At 48.7% G+C, this 16,055-nt stretch overlaps 2 protein-coding genes across 2 annotated transcripts; one reads left to right on the top strand and one right to left on the bottom strand.

Annotated features, from left to right (window-relative positions):
- The first annotated feature begins 12,460 nt into the window (after positions 1-12,460).
- Positions 12,461-14,951, top strand: SEPMUDRAFT_122419 (uncharacterized protein). Its single transcript, XM_016901767.1, has 4 exons — positions 12,461-13,587; positions 13,921-14,329; positions 14,413-14,483; positions 14,557-14,951. The coding sequence occupies exons 1-4, from the start codon at positions 13,077-13,079 to the stop codon at positions 14,787-14,789; spliced, it is 1,224 nt and encodes a 407-aa protein (XP_016765113.1). The 5' UTR covers positions 12,461-13,076; the 3' UTR covers positions 14,790-14,951.
- On the bottom strand, positions 14,940-15,806 carry SEPMUDRAFT_146110 (uncharacterized protein). Its single transcript, XM_016903459.1, has one exon. It carries the CDS (start codon positions 15,799-15,801, stop codon positions 15,037-15,039), a length of 765 nt encoding a protein of 254 aa, XP_016765114.1. The 5' UTR covers positions 15,802-15,806; the 3' UTR covers positions 14,940-15,036.
- Between the last annotated feature and the right edge of the window lie 249 nt (positions 15,807-16,055).

A 16,055-nucleotide genomic window follows, 5' to 3' on the forward strand; every position in this document is an offset into this window, starting at 1 on the left:
CCTGTAGCTCTATTACTACTACCGTATCCAGACAGCTATACTTCTACTTCTCGTTCTTCGTTTACTCTTTGTAGCCCCGCCTCGTCCCTTAGTTTCCCTCGCCGGCTCCGCCGCTTTATTAGGCCCCTCCGACTATTATAGCGTTTACCCGGGGGTACGTAACGATTCCTTTCTCCGCCGCGTATATAAAGGATGTAGTACTTAATAACTAGGACTATAGCTAGTCGGACGCCGACTAAGACGAAACCGGGTACGTAGCTATATACCTGCGGTACGTAAAGTCGATTGCTATAGGGCGAGTGTATAATACGCCGGCATACCGTATATACGATAGCTACGCGAACAATAACAAGGTAGGATATAATAGTATAGGAAGGGTAAGTATCCGTCCGCCTCGCTAGGGGTTCGCCTTACTAACGAGTTTGTATACAGACCGTACTAAGACTCTTAAACAAGGTAATCGCTGTCTAACGCTAGAAGGATGCCTATAATAAGATCTGGAGAGAGATTACGGCTAGTTACCCGGCAAGCTCTATAGAGGACGCGCGCGCCCTCGCGGAGGGCGACGAGGAGTACTATCGCTAGGCAGTACGCCTCTATCTTATAGCGCGAACCCTTAATAGAGAGATCTATACTATTGAGGTAGCGTACTACTATACGGGGACTACTGTAGGTAGGCCTACTCTCGCGCTACAGTCGACCTAAGACTACTAAGGCTTGCTGCTCTTAGAGCAATTGCGTTCGCTAGAACGCTATCCCGTACAGGGACCCTTAGAACGCCTCTAAGGGTCGTTAGCGGTAAGTCTTTAACGACGCTCCCCGTTTTCGGGTACTAGCTAACCCTATCGTAGCGTCCCTCTACTACCGTAGCAGACGCCTTTAACTAGACGCGTACGAGGTTCTACTAGGTAGTACCTACTATAGTATTACGCCTAGACGAGGCTCCGGCGGTTCCCCGCGCATCGCCCTATCCTTAAGCAACCCTGCTAGTACCCCCTATAGGTCGGAGTCGCCGTCGGGGTAGTCGCCCTATAGTATATTCGTCTAACGATAAGGAGCTCCTAGCTACGGTCCTAACGCTAGTAACCTCTCGTCGGCGCGGCGAGAAGGTACGCGAGGTTACCCTATCCCTAGAGCGGGGTCCTGTATTGCTAGACTTTGTTCGAGACGCTCTTCCTAGCCTATATCGACCTAAGGCTAGTATCGTTCCCGCCTCGACTAACGATACGCCCTCTCGTCCGTATAGCGGTCCTACGGCGACTACTCGTCCTACTGCTCGTCCGGCGGTCCCTATCCGAGACTTACTAGCGCGTACCCTAGCGGCTCGTCGCTAACTAGTAGCTCGCGAGACCCCTCGCCGTTCGACGGTCGGTCGTATAGTGCCTCGTACGCTGTATAGTAGTCGTACTTTGAACACTATATACTCTCTATTACCCGGCTATATAGCTAGGTACGATTTTAATACCCTAGAGGGGATCGCCGCGGCTACCTTAGACTAGGTACTATATCTACGCCGGATACCTAGCTATCCTACTCCGATATTACTATCGTCGCGCTTAACCCGGGGAACTCCCCGATTATCCCGCCGTAGCGGTCGCCCTATTAAGAACTCTTAGCTAATACGTCGGTTCGATAATAGATACGACGAGGAGGATGTTAGCGATAACTAGGAGATAGAGGACGCGCCGCCGCTAGAGGTAGAGCCTCTATAGGATAAGGACCTCCTTATAACGGGCGCCCTCCGAAGTAAATCCCCGGCGCCCGTAGTACTATCGGTTACCGTCGCGCCGCCTGTTCTAGCCTCTCCTCGCGTCTCTAGAGCGCCGTTATTTCGAGGCTTCTCGCCCTTGCCTACGGAACGCGAGGCTTCTCGAAGCCTATTACGCCTAGTATTATATCCGGCGATTCCCTTTCGCTTTACTAACCCTCTTTCTCGAGAGTCTGCCCGCGCCTCTCCCTTAGCGACTATACTACTATCGCGTCCGTTACCTCCCGCCGCCTTTAGAACCGCGCCGTCGTCGCTAGCTCGTCGGCAATTAAGCCCGACGGCCGAAACTTACCCTAGCCTGCCTTTGTTTATATCGCTTCGCCGCGAGGTTAAGTCCTCTTTCGACCTAGAGGAGTAGGGTCGGGCTATTAACATTAGCGGGGATTAGATTCCCGATATCGATCTACGGTCGATATCGAATATAGGTTATAATAGGTTAGTAGCCGTCCTAAGGGATATTCGTCGCTTTCTTCTAGACGCGGAAGTCCCGGCACTACTATATAAGATTTATCGGTTGCCTCCGTACCGGGCCCGCTAATAGGCTATAATATAGGCAGATTACGGGTTCTAGCGAGAGGAATACCTAGATAATTACAAGTTCGGGGGTCTTGTCCGGTACGCGGCGCCTAAGGCCTCGGAGGGTACCTAGGACCCTACGCCGGTACTAGTAAGCGACTACGCTATAGCCGAAGCGCCTTCGGCAGAGGGTAGCGTTAGGGGTTCGTATATAAGGAGCGGGATATTTGGTATATTTAGTAGGAGGTAGCCGGGGGTCTACTAGGGTTATAATAGTTTGTCTTATACTATATACTTTTCTTTTGTCTACTGCTTGCTCCCTTAGAGGATACCCGCAATAATCTCTACTTATCTAGTAGCTTATTTATGTTTTCGAAGTTGTCCTTAGGTTCCTAAGTATTAAAGTCCTTATCGTACCCTTTCTACCTAAGTCGGTATTCCGTCTCCCCCTTCCTTTTCCTTTCGTCTACTATCTTGTCTACTTCCTATACCTCGGTACTATCGGCGGCGATATCGGAGGATACTACGTTCGCTAGCGGAGCGCCGGGCCTTTCGTAGAAGGGTCGTAGGAGGGAGATATAGAACACCGGGTATATACGGTAGGTATTTAGTAGGATTAGCCGGTATACCTACTAGCTGTCGCCGACTACCTTGTTAACCCGGAATAGGCCTAGGAATTTAAGGGATAGCTTCTTACTAGGCTAAGTCAGTTTTAAGTTCTTTGTACTTAGGAGTACTAGATCTCCCTTAGCGAACGTCTACGGAGTATAGTAGTCGTTATACTAGCGCTACTATCGCTTCTACGCTTATTGTATACGAGTCGCCGCTTCTGCTCGTACCCGTTCTAGTAGCTAGACTTTGTCCGATACTACCGGCGCCTCTCCTTTATAGTAGACGTCTATATCTAACGCGGACTACCGGGGATGTTTCCTATATACTATTATAAACGGCGTCTCGCCGGTAGTCGCATATACCGCATTGTTGTATACGAATTCCGTATATAGCAGGAGGGACGCCTAGTTGTCCTATCTATTAGACGTAAACATCCGAAGGTAAGCTTCTATTGTCTAATTCTAGCGTTCTGTCTGCCCGTCTGTTTAGGGATAGTATATAGTGCTTAGCCGTCGTTTTATCTAGTATTAGTAACAAATCTCGGTCTAGAATACTGAGGTAAAGAGCGTACCTCGGTCGCTAACGATTCCCTTAGGGAGCCCGAATTTAGTACCTATATACGTTATAAACACTTTAGCAAAGTCCCTTGCCGTCTACGTTTCTTAGGCCGGAATATATAATAACATCTTCGACAGCCTGTCGACAATAACTAGTATAGAGTCGTACGTTACCCCGTAGTGCTTCGCTAGGGGTAACTTAGTAATAAAATCTAAAGAGATCTCCTCCTATATATTTCCTAGTACCGGAAGCGATTTCAGCTCCCTTAATAGTATCGTCCTAGGTACCTTAGCCTTTTGGTATACATTGTATATCTTGTAGTATTCTCTTATATCCTGTCGGAGCTCCGGCTAATATAACGAGCGGTAGACTAACTTTAGCGTCTTGTCTTCGCTAAAGTGTCTAGCGAGGGCGGAGTCGTAGAAGTTAGCTATAATTTCTGCTCGGACGGCCGGCTTATTTAGGACGTAAAGCCTCTCTTAGTACCGTAGTAGGTTCTTATTATCGAATATCTAGGGGTCTAGCTTACTGCGGCGGGTTCGCCGGGTATCCTTCTGCTCGTTCCTTTTATAGACGACGAACTCGTCCCGTTACTATAGCGAGGCTACGAGACTTCTAAAGGGTTGCCCTACGTCGCTGCTTACAGTCTAGCTCGCGAGTAGGACCCTTACTATTAAGCGTAGTATATAGTATATACATTTACTAGTACTAGCGACCGGAGTTGTATCGCGTAACGGCGCTAGGGGTTCGCCGGGCGTATCCGAAATTTCGGTCGTAGACTCCTCGCTACTTACTATACTAACCTTACCGTTACGGATTCGTATAGCTATTACCGTAATACCTAGGTCGGCTAATTTGAGCTTATACTAGAGGGTTAGCAGCAATTAATTAACTGCGTCGTTCTTAGTCTAATAGTCCGCTCGTCTCGAAGGGCTATCTACTAGGTTAGTCTTCCCCGGCCGGTAGTATATCTCGAAGTCGAATTAGCCTAGATATACCGCCTATCGGGCTTGTCGCCCGTTTAGCTTCTATACTGTCTAGATACCCTTTAGGTTATTGTAATCGGTATATACCTATAGCGGGGTATATACGTCCGCGAAGAAGTGTCTCTAGACCTTAAAGCTATAGACGACCGCGAGGAGCTCTTAGTCGTACGTTTCGTAGTTTCGCTCCGCCGGCGACATCTTTCTTAACATAAAGGCGATAGGGTGCTACCGGTCGTTATAGAGCTACGTTAGGATCCCGTATAGGCTGTAGTCGGACGCGTCGGTTTCTAGTCGTAGGGGCTTCGCCGGGTTGTAGTAGCGGAGTATAGAGGCGGAGGTAAACATCTGTTTTAACGCCTAAAACGCCGCCTCCCTAGCCTCCGTCTACTGAAATTCGCCTTTCTTTAGGAGGTTAGTTATCGGGGCTATTACCTTCGCGTACCCGGCTATAAAACGGCGGTAGAAGTTAGCAAATCTAAGGAATAACTGCAGTTCCCTTAGGTTAGTCGGCGAGGGCTACTTAGTAATAGTAGCGACCTTCTCGGGGTCGGTGTATACGCCCTTACAGTTTACTCGGAATCTAAGGAACGATACCTCGCTTTGCGTAAAGGTATACTTCTTTAGGTTAACGAACAATTCAGCCTGTTCTAGCCTAGCGAGTACCCGGCGAACCGCCTCCTAGTGCTTTTCGATGTTATCGTAGTAGGTATAGATAAGGATATTATCTAGGTATACTACTAGGATGTTATCGAGCAGCCCGGCGAGGGCCCGGTTAACGTACGCCTAAAATATAGCCGGGGCGTTAGTTAGCCCGAAGGGTATTACCTTATACTCGAAGTGCCTGTATCGCGTTCTAAAAGCGGTCTTCTATTCGTCGCCTTCGCGGATATAGATTCGGTAGTACGCGTCCTTAAGATCTAGAGAGGTAAAGTACTTAGCGCTAGTAAGGCGCGTAAGGCTTTCGTCGATAAGGGGAAGCGGGTATCGGTCCTTAATAGTAATCGAATTTAAGGCGCGGTAGTCGACGTATAATCGCAAGGTCCCGTCCTTCTTTAGTACGAACAGTAGCGGAGCCCCGGCAGGGCTAGTACTATATATAATCCGTCCCTACTCTAACTCCTTATAGAGGTATTCCTAGAGGACTTCTAGCTCCCGCTAGGAGAGATAGTAGAGGGATCCGAAGGGCGGTTCCTTACTATCTATTAGTTCGATAGTATAGTCGGTTGCCTTATAGGCCGGAAGGATCGCCGCGGAGTCGTTGTCGAATATATAGCGATATCCTTCTAATATAGCGGGCAGAGAGACTTGTTTTGCCTCGCCTTAATTAATCGCGTAAATCTAGAAGGTCGAGCCCTAACCTCCCTAGGGGTTCGCTAGGCGTAACTACCCTACTATATAGATAGAGGAGGAGTCTTCCTTCGATTCGCGCTTCAACCTCTTTAGGGAGACCCTCTCGAAGCTAGAGATTATAAGTCCCTATCGCTATATACCGGGACCGTTCTAGATATCGATACCTAGGGTCTTTAAGGAATACCGGCTAAGGAGGATAGAAGGTCCGTCCTAGTCGATACTATAGGCGAGAATCTTCGTAGTTCGGGTATCTATACTAGAGTCGCTAAGTTTCAACTAGAACTCGTAGGCGCTATAGCAGTAGGTTTCGTAGGTCGATAGCTATCTAAGTAACGGGAGTTAGGCCTCGATTCGGAGTAGGCCTATTTCTACCGCTACCTTCTAGCTAATCGTAGTTACCTAGGCATACGTATCGAGGGCGACCTATATAGGTTTTATACCTTCGCTAGTAATAACAGTTCCTACTGTTTCGACAATATCCCTAGATTTAATAGGTCGGGGCCCCGTCGCGTCCTAAGTATTCGCGACGAGCCTAATTAGTTTTTTAGCTAGATAGGGGTCCGGTTAGGATTACCGCGCTTTAACAGGTAGTCTAGGCGAATATAACCTATCTTGCCGTACTCGTAGCACTTTAGTCCTAAGTAATCCTCTTTGTCTAGAGCGGCTTTCGTAGTAGCGCCCGATTTCGGGGCTTTAGCCGCGTTAGTACGCGGTTCCCTAGCGTCTCTCCGGCGATCTCGATCTTTGGATTTTAGCTTGTTGCTACTAGTCCGCCCTTTACCGCCTTAGGTCCTCGGGTAGTTCTTCTCGATCTAGGTCGCTAGGTTGACTAACTCGTCCTATGTTTTAGGGATAGAATTGTAATCGACGATCCGTCGGCGGGTCTCCGGGTATAACCGGGCGAAGAACTAGTATAGCTATTGTTCTAGAGTATACCGTTCTAGCTATACCTCGAGAGTCTCTAGGTATATTAGGAACTCCCTTAGAGAGGTACTGTATTGCCTAGGTATACTTCTCGGCTTCCCGTTAGAAGGATCGTAGATTCTAGAGGAATGCGACTTCGTACGATATTACGAAGTCGCCGTATTCTTTTAAGGACCTCCCCTCGTATTCGCTAGAGGCTTTTACCGAGCGTTTAGGAGGAGGGGCAATATCGGTTTCTATAGTATACCGCTTATAACCGCGGCTACTCTAGAGGTCGGCTACTTCTTAAATTAGTAGTAGACGTTCCTTTTCCGCCTATAGGCGGGCGATGTCTTTCTAAAGGTCGCTTAGCTCCTCGCGTTCGACGATGATTTCCGGCTCGGAATCGTTCGCGTCTTCTAGCTAGATACTAGCGAGAGCTTCTATAGATTCCTCCTAGTCGAGTAGTTCCTAAACTCGTCCTACTTCGATATCCGTAGAGGAAGATTGTTTAGTAGAGGCCTGTTCTAGTATAGAGGGGTTCCCCGGCGAGTCGCTAGGATTCTATCTAGTAGAATATCCTCCTACTATTGTTCGGACCTTTCCCTTGTAGTTAAGGTACGAGAGTTATTATATAATAGTTCTGTAAGCGTAAGGGTATACGTAATAGAGGTCTAAGGTATAAAAGGTATAAACAATATACGGCTTGCTAACTAAGGTACAATAACTCTGCCCTTCCTTCCTAGAGGAGGGCCCTCGCTATATATATAAGCTATTCTATTGTCTACTCCTCGCTACCGGCACCGCCTCCTCTTAGGCAGCAGCCGATAACCGGTTCCCTTAGGAACCCTCTTAATTCAGAACGTCTCCGATCGGTAGGGCATCCCTTCTATACCGGATCGCCGGGGGTCCGTAAGGGCTTCCCGTCCCGCGCGGTACGCCCCGCCCGCCTCGCCGGGGATTCGCTAGGGCTTCTCTGCCCTAGCGTGTTATACCTAGACTACTCGGAATAACTCTATTAGGTCCGGTATTAGCTCGATTCTCGCCGTACTCGTATAGTGCTTCCGAGTATACCTTAACTTAGGTACCTCCTTAAGTCTCTCGGTTTTGTAACGCTATAGCGGCTCCGCGCGCTATACAAAGTACTCGATATAATACCGGAGCTATCCCGTTAGCCTAAGGTAGATCTCGAGGTCCCCGACCGTCTTCGGGAAAGTAAGTATATTAATCGCTACTAGCTTTTCTTTAGATATAGATACCTTAAGTCCGTTAACGTACTGTCCTAGTAACGTAATAGAGGGGAACCTAAGGAACGCCTTTTCTCCTAACAGCGTTAGAGAGCGTTGGTTAAGGTTTCTAAAGAGAGTATCGAGGTTACGAAGGTATGCCTCTAGTTCCTTCTCCTATATAACAATATCGTCTATAAAGGCTATCGAGAAATGTCCGTAGCTTGCTCTACGGAGTATACTATCGATCTAGCGTTAAGCGTACGCCGGGGCGTTCTTATACTCTATAACGGCTACGTTATACTACTCCTATCCGTAGTACGATATAATAGTTAACTTATAGCGATCCTTTTTCGCTACCGGGAATTAGTAGAAGAAGCTCGCGTAGTCGACTACCGATATTAGCTTTGCGCTAGCAACCTTCTAGATAATATCGCTCTACAGTAGTATAGGGTATATATCTATAGTAGCGACCTTGTTTAGCCCTCGTATATTAACGACCGCTCGGCCCTTACTCTTCCTATTAACTTTACGCTATACGACGAAGACCGGAAAGCCGAACAGAGTAGGTTACTTTGTCTAGCTTATCCGTCCCTGCTTGTAGAGTTTACTATAAATCCTATCGACAACCTCGTAGTCTTTAGGTCCTAGCGGGTAGACCTTATATACTAGCTTCGCGCCCGCCGTATTCTAGTCGTTTACGAGTAGGATAGTTATCTATTCCTCCTTAGGGATATCCGCTGTCTTACCGTCGTCTATAAATAGGCGAGGGTACTATAGTAGTACCTCTACGTACTATACGCGTATTGCCTCGTTGCTATAGATCGTCGCGCCGAACGGACCTCTACTATATAGTTGCGATAAGTTTAGTCTTAGGCTCTTATAGAGTTGCTTCGGCTATAGTAGTATAGCCTCGGCGCCTTCGTCGAGTAACGTTATATATACTTTATATTCTTACTCGGCCTACTCGGCAAAGTACGTATTCTATATCGAATATATAGCTTCCGTCTAGTAGACCTCGGTCTATTCCGTACTAGTACTAACCCTAATTGTTTCTAACCGGAGTCTAGTAGCGAGGACTATTTAAAGCCTAGTCTTATTATAGACTAGTACGAACCTAGTATAGTCGTCGATTCGTACTATAAGGAATCCTTCCTATTCCGGCTCGAACATCTATACGCCGTCCGGAAGTACCGGTAGTATATATACTAATATAGGAATAATAACTCTAGAGTTAATAGTAACTATAGTCGCGTTCCTTACTACTATATCTTTAGGTCCTAGTACTATCGTAGACGGCGGTACTAGTACCTTTAGCGTAAGCGGCGTAGATACGCCTAGATACAAATATAACTGTCTGTTCTCGAAATCTATCTTCTATTAGAGTTCGAGCATTACGTCGACTCCGATTAGAAGCGCCGGTCTTAATCCGGGCAATACGTATACCTAGAACGTCGCGACCGCTTCGCCCGATATAGTCTTAATATATAGAGTAAGTTGATATTATACTATTATAGCTAGGACTATATCGCCGATACCTCTTATCCGTAGGCGGGAAGGTCGACTATTTCCCTAGTAATTCTACCGTATAAGGAAGTCTAGGCTAACCGCTATAATCGGGTTACCGCTGTCTATATATATATGCTCTAAGGCTCCGCCGGGTAATAGTAAGGCCTCGACTATTATATATTACAGAGCTTCCGTTTGCTTATAGGGTCCGGTAGCCGTTAATTTTTCGACTTGCTATACCCTATCGTTCTAACGTACTTATATAGACGATTTCCCGAACTAAATTAATTATAATAGTAGAGGCATTCTAGTAGTAGTAGGCTCTTAGGTTCCTATAGGTACTACGTATCTACTTCGACTAGCTCTTTATCTATATTGTCGGGCTCTTCGCCTACGTACTCGTCGTACGCCGGCTCTTCGTCTCCCTAGAACGCCTTAGGTTCGTTCTCCGGGACGTCGACGTACCCGCTACGTACCTTAAATAGCCTTAGTAGCTCTTGCCCTTACCCGCTCGATTACCTACTATCGGAGGTCTAGGCGTTGCTTATAGACTGCTTACTATCCGTAAGCTAAAGTCGTTCCCGGGATATAGTAAGAGCTAGAGCAGTACGCGCTCGGTCTAGCTAGAGGCGATCGTAGGTATATAGGGCGTAGCCTCGCTAGTCGTACTAGTTAGTCTACGGACGTCTAGAGTCCTAGTACTACTATATACCGGGTCGTCGATATAGGGAATTACCTAACTACGGCCGAGAGGAGCTAGGAAGGTTACGTATCTATATAGCTGCTAGCTATACCTAAGTCTCGGATTGCCGATCTATCGTATAGACGTAGTCGGAGATACCGGTTCCTTCGGTAGGTTCGGTTAGAGTACTATATAGCAATACGTCTATCTATACGTATACGTATATTAGCTACTATATCGTTATCGTTATACTAGCGTCCCTCGTATTCCGAATTACGTCGTAGACGTATAAGTAGGCAGGTCGACGGTCGCGCGCGTTTGCTAGCGTATACTTATAGCGTATTAAGTTCTATAGTATAGCCTATAATAGTTGCTTAAATAGGTCCCGTAACTTCGAGTACTAGTACTTAATCGGAGAGGCTCGTAAACTAGCTTTCTCGAGGTTAGAGAGTCCGGTCGTATACTACTACTAAGCCTTACTACGTAAGAGTACTAGTATCCGATTGCGAACTAGTAGCTCGCTTCTAAAGGTTACGGCGTCCCTTAAGCGGTTAATAAAGGTATATATATCTCTATATACTATATTATACCCGACCGTAATAACTTGTCCTACCTAAGGGTCGTTATAGTTAGGGTAGAAAAATCTAACTTTAGCGTTACGCTATACTAGCGTACGCGTATCTAGCCTCTTAATCTTAGGCGTATTTGCCCGGCCGACTACGTCCTAGATTATCTACCTAATCCGAGTAAGCTATTCCGGAGTAAAGTCTATCGTTCTACGACCGATCTCCTCGGTTATAGGCGTAAATTCCTCTCTGCTATAGTTTTGCTAGCTCTATATCGACGACGACGTAGTTAGTCTAGAGGACTAGCTAGCGTACGAGGATCTGGTCTATATAGGTCCTACTAGCGGTAACTTAGCCTTCTTTAGGAACGGCGACGGTATTCGGTTAGGTACGTCCTATACCTGCTATATAGTAGAGCCTTAGGTCCCGAGTAATAATAGGGTTCCTCGAGTAGGCCTCTAAGGTACTAGTACCGGTCGCTATAGTAGAGGCGTAGTAAATTAAGCAGTAGGGTTGACTTAAGTAGTAGGAAAGCCCTTCTAAGGAGCGGAGGTAGTCCTCTAAGGGACGGGTATAGTACGTACTAGTATAGGCGCGGCGGATATAGTAGGAGTAACGATTCCCTTATCTACTAGAGTAGATAGGAGAGGGCAGTCGCTCTAAGCTTATAGCTGTAGGGATATAGGAAGGAGTAGGCGTTCTAGCGGGGTTCCTTTCTAGGTAGGTACGCTCGTCGTACCTACTAGTTATACTTCCGGTAGGGGTAGTCGTTCCGACGAAGTTCCTCTCTAGGTAGGCGTACTTACTATACTCTATAGAGTAGGAGCAAACGAGATATAGCGCTTAGGAGCGACTAGTAGGGTCGTATACTATAGTACTTACGTACCTACGAGGATAGTAGCTATTACTAGCGACTCGGGTAACTATACCGGAGGGTTGCTTTAATCGAGTAATACTATAACTCTAGCTTATACCTACTTCTTAAAACGTATATCGTCTATCTACTTTAAATCCGGGTAAAGGTCTTCTAGAGCGAGATAGAGGCTTAGAAATTCGAGGAGCCTCGTCTTTAATAGCTTTAGTACGCCTCGAGGCGTACTCCGAGCGTATAGGGCAAATCTCTAGATAAGTATAACCTTATCTTTAGAGAGATTCGATATATACTCTTAAAAAGTAACTAGGTAGGTAGCGGGTTTCTTAAGTACGTCCGAAGACTAGTACTCTAGAAGCTAGTACCTATAGAGAGGCTAGTAAGGTCGTCGGACGTTTTAATTTCCGTACTACTAATCTGTTATAGTATTAATAAGATAATAATTTTCTACCTAACTTAAGATAGAAACTATTATATATATCCCTTCCGTACGTGCTAAGGGGTAGGTTACGTACTAGTTATGTACTAGTTACGTACTGGTTATAGGACAAAGGCACGTGTTGCTAGAAGGCTTTTCGTAACACTACCTTACCTCCTAGAGAAAGACTAGAAATACCGGCTTGGGAGAGTCTAGAGGGAAAGCTAAACCTGAGGAACGGGCCCACTCGTGACTCTACAGTCTCCACTGAGTCCAGAGTCCACATACAGGCGGGTGCCGAGCATCCGATCCGATGGATCTCTTGGCCTTTTCCCAGGGTCGAAACAATGGTTGGTAGGAGGCTGGGTGCTGGGTGTGTGTGTGGAGTCACCGTGGAGGGTGGTCCGTTGGTGTCTTGTCCCCTTTTCCCTTCCTCCTCATGTACCTCCTATCTCCTATAACGACCAATTTCCCCCGTCGGGTCTGCGCAAGACATTGTTGCAGTTACCTTACATTACTTACCATCCTTCGCCCTCGGATGCCATGGACGCATCATCACCAGGAAGGGCCGTATACAGCGTCACAGCGGAATATAGGCCAGCAGCACTCGGCGCCACACCAGGCTATTATTGGCTATTTACGATCAAGCATTGCTAATCTTTGCTAGCGTCACCCATAGCGTTCGTATCAAAGACCTGTTTGACTTGACCAGAACCTGGGTGGGTTCGCCTCGTCATCTACTAGCCGTCCCAACGACTATGCGGAAAGGTTCAGGTATTTATTTATTATTTTTATCATGATTCCCTCCCGTGGAAAATCCTCTTTTCCCGTGGACAATGGACGTTCTGAAGGGGTAGACGGTACAAGGCAGACGAGGGCTGTGTTCTGTTACGGCAGTGTTTAAGACGGGTTTGGAGCGAGACAGCGAAAGGACACGCACCTCACCAGCGAGCCACGAGGCGTATCGTGGTCACCTATACGGCCAGCCACCGTACGTTACGTACGGACGGACGGACGTACGCTATCTCCAGGTTTTGCTCCACGCGATAACAACACACCCACCCATACACTCACATACACACCTCGACTCTCACGAACGAGGCGCGGCAAGATGCCCATACTGTCACTTCGATCTGCCCTTATACTGAGCCTGCCTCTGGCTTCAATCGCAAATGCTCGAAATTTGCCCAGGGTTGACGGCGGGAGCGAGAACGATGCTGCAGGATGGAGGCAAGAAGCCGGCACTGTGCCTGGGGAGGCACTGAAGGTTGTCATCGAAAATCACTTGGAATCCAAGTATCAAGAGGGCGTCTTCGAAGACGGATACCAGGCCATTGCTGCGGTCCACCGAGAGGACGCTAGTTTAGCTTCTCGGCTGCTGAATCTGGCAAGACAAGACGCGAGTGTAAAAGACTCTTTGCGCAGGCGGCAAGACAGCAACGCTACGACAGTGGCAATTCCAACGACGACAACGACATCGGCTATCCGGGAGTCAAGCACAACACTGCCCGCTTCGACAGAATCATCAGCTTCGACAGAATCATCAGCCTCGACAGAACCATCGACCACAACAGAATCTCCGGCCTCGACAGAATCGACGACGGAACCCTCTTCCACCCAAGGTCAGTCCTCTCCTTCTTCCAGTACAGAAACAGTATCTTCGACGACAGAATCGTCCGCAACAGCGCCTCCGCCTGCGGTTGGCACGAGCATTGGCACCCAAACCGCGTCCTCTACAACACGCACAGCGCCATCCAGTACCAGCATCGCCGAAGGTCAGACGACTCCAACCACAGCCGTATCCTCCCAGTCCTCCCAATCCTCCCAGTCCTCCCAGTCCCCCCAGTCCCAGTCATCTTCTTCATTGTCATCAGCTTTGGCATCCCCTGTCTTATCTTCTTCTTCTTTATTGCCTTCTACTATTACGCAGGGGCAGGGCTCATCTTTGATTGTAGTTCCAGTCGCTACCACCGGCGCCTCTGGTCAGTCCACTGCAACGACCGCACCCTTGCCCGAATCAATTCCATCGGCAATCACCCAGACGGGCATTTTGGTACCCATCGTGACGTCCACGACGGTCCGCGGCGGCAGCGTTGTATTCGCAACGACCAATGCATTTGAGACGGCAGCCCAAACGAGTGTGGCCGTGGCGCTGACCACGACAGACTCTGAAGGTCAGACTGTCGTGACGTCTGCCATGGCGCCAGCCACTATCATCACGCAGACAGATTCGGCCGGCTCGACAATAGTGACGACTTCGCCCGTTCCCATCGTTGCAGTCGCCCCTGGTGGCAGCGTGATCGTCACCGCGGAAGACGTGGTAACAGCTACAGATTCGGAAGGCGGAACTGTGGTGCTGTCCAGGTGAGTGGCAGAGCATACATACCATGTTGCGAATCGCGTGACCTCATGAAGACATCGTCGACGGCCAGCTGACAGTTTGACAGGCCCTCAGCCGGAGCGACATATACAACGCGTGATTCTGGTGGACGCATCGCCACTGTGACATATCAGCCTGGTACGACTCCCCACCTGCACTAATAACTACTTGTAGATGAGACACATGCTGATTTCATATTCATCCTTTACAGGCGGTGGTGTCGTCAGCCAAGTTCGCGTGCAAACGACAACTCTGCCCAACGGTCAGCGCTCTACTATTACTTCATTTGCAGAAGTAGGACTTGCGACTGGCTCGCCCGCTACGACGGCCGCCTCTTCGACAGGTCAGCCTGAACTTCAATCTGGCGCAGCACAGCCATCGGCTTGGTACGCAGCAGGACTTGCACTGATGGGCGGCATGTTGGTTGGAATCGGCCTGCTCTGATCGACTCCGGGTCGCGAAAGATCATGTACCTGAGAAATGACAGGATTGACGAGTAATGTATTGACGAGACCCAAAATAATTCATGCATAGCGGGAGGCACATGGGAAAGATGTACATCAGAAGACGGACGGCACTCTCATGCATATAGGAGAGAAAACAAAGTCATGATTTGTAAATGATATATATATATCTCCGTCCTTTCTCTCGCCCTCTCTTTCCCTCTCTTCCATGTCCCACCCATCGCTCTCTACAACATCTTCATCTTGAACCCTTTAAGCAGATATCCACCCGCCAATTTTCCCACCACGGCGCCAGCGTACATGCCACATACGATAGTGACAGGCCACTTTTGCCACTCTCGATCCCAATCCAACGGTATCGGTATCGCCCCCAGCCACGCTCCAGCACAGGCACCAAGGGACAGGCCATAGACCTCATCGTACGGCTGTTGCAAACTGGCGAGACGCAGCCATGCCGTAGCGTCGAGGCCGTGTACGTAGAAGAGATGCGGGGTAGTCAGGAGGGCGAGATGCACGGCGAGGAGAGCCGTGTGAGGCTGATGCGAGACGAGGGGGGCGCCGAAGAGGAGAGCGATGATGCAGAGTAGCGGCGCGGCGAGGAAGAAGGTGAGGACGAGAGAGAGCAGGGCGGTAGCGGTGACGGCTCTTGCGGTCTTGTTGTGGCCGGACTTGTTGGGCCTGGGCGGTTTGGGTTTCGAGTGCGGCGGCGACGGCGTCGTTGTTGTTGTTGTCGTTGCCGTCGCCGTCGTCGTTGTTGTTGATGTTGTGGGCTGTCCGGTCTGCGGGAGGCAGACGGCGCAGTATAGAGCCTGCAGTACGAGCGTCGTGGGCGCCAGATGAAGCAAAGTGCTGACGGGTGCGGCCACCAGACTGGACCAAGAGACGGGCACTATGGCGAGCAGCAGCAGCGTGTGCAGATGCGCATAAACCCGGCTGGTCGATGTGTCGAGGACTTCGACGACTTTTCCAGCAGGCAGCGGAGGGGAAGCCATGATTGGTTTTCTGAGGGGGGTTTTTTGGTGTGCTTTTTGTTGTGATATAGCTCTTTTTGGTGGTTGAAGCTGTCATATGCAATGGTTATTTTAGTTTCACGTACCTAATCCACTATTCTTCTTCGAGTTAGATGTAGTAGTCCCACCTGTCGGTAAGCTCGCGTCACCCACAGGGCTGAAAGGCTTGGCAGTTTCACCACTTCTTGCCGTCTCGTCCTCCCTCCTTTTCAGACACCCGGGGGCTGAATAAGGTA

This window comes from Sphaerulina musiva (assembly GCF_000320565.1).
Source record: "Sphaerulina musiva SO2202 unplaced genomic scaffold SEPMUscaffold_1, whole genome shotgun sequence".
Taxonomy (NCBI): Eukaryota; Fungi; Ascomycota; class Dothideomycetes; order Mycosphaerellales; family Mycosphaerellaceae; genus Sphaerulina; species Sphaerulina musiva.

What these genes read in the sequence shown, in the direction of transcription:
- SEPMUDRAFT_122419 (XM_016901767.1), top strand. Translation starts at nt 13,077, where the DNA reads ATGCCCATACTGTCACTTCGATCTGCCCTTATACTGAGCCTGCCTCTG. An exon ending in GGAACTGTGGTGCTGTCCAG is followed by an intron (nt 14,330 to 14,412) that starts GTGAGTGGCAGA and finishes ACAGTTTGACAG; the next exon opens with GCCCTCAGCCGGAGCGACAT. An exon ending in CACTGTGACATATCAGCCTG is followed by an intron (nt 14,484 to 14,556) that starts GTACGACTCCCC and finishes CATCCTTTACAG; the next exon opens with GCGGTGGTGTCGTCAGCCAA.
- SEPMUDRAFT_146110 (XM_016903459.1), bottom strand. Translation starts at nt 15,801, where the DNA reads ATGGCTTCCCCTCCGCTGCCTGCTGGAAAAGTCGTCGAAGTCCTCGAC.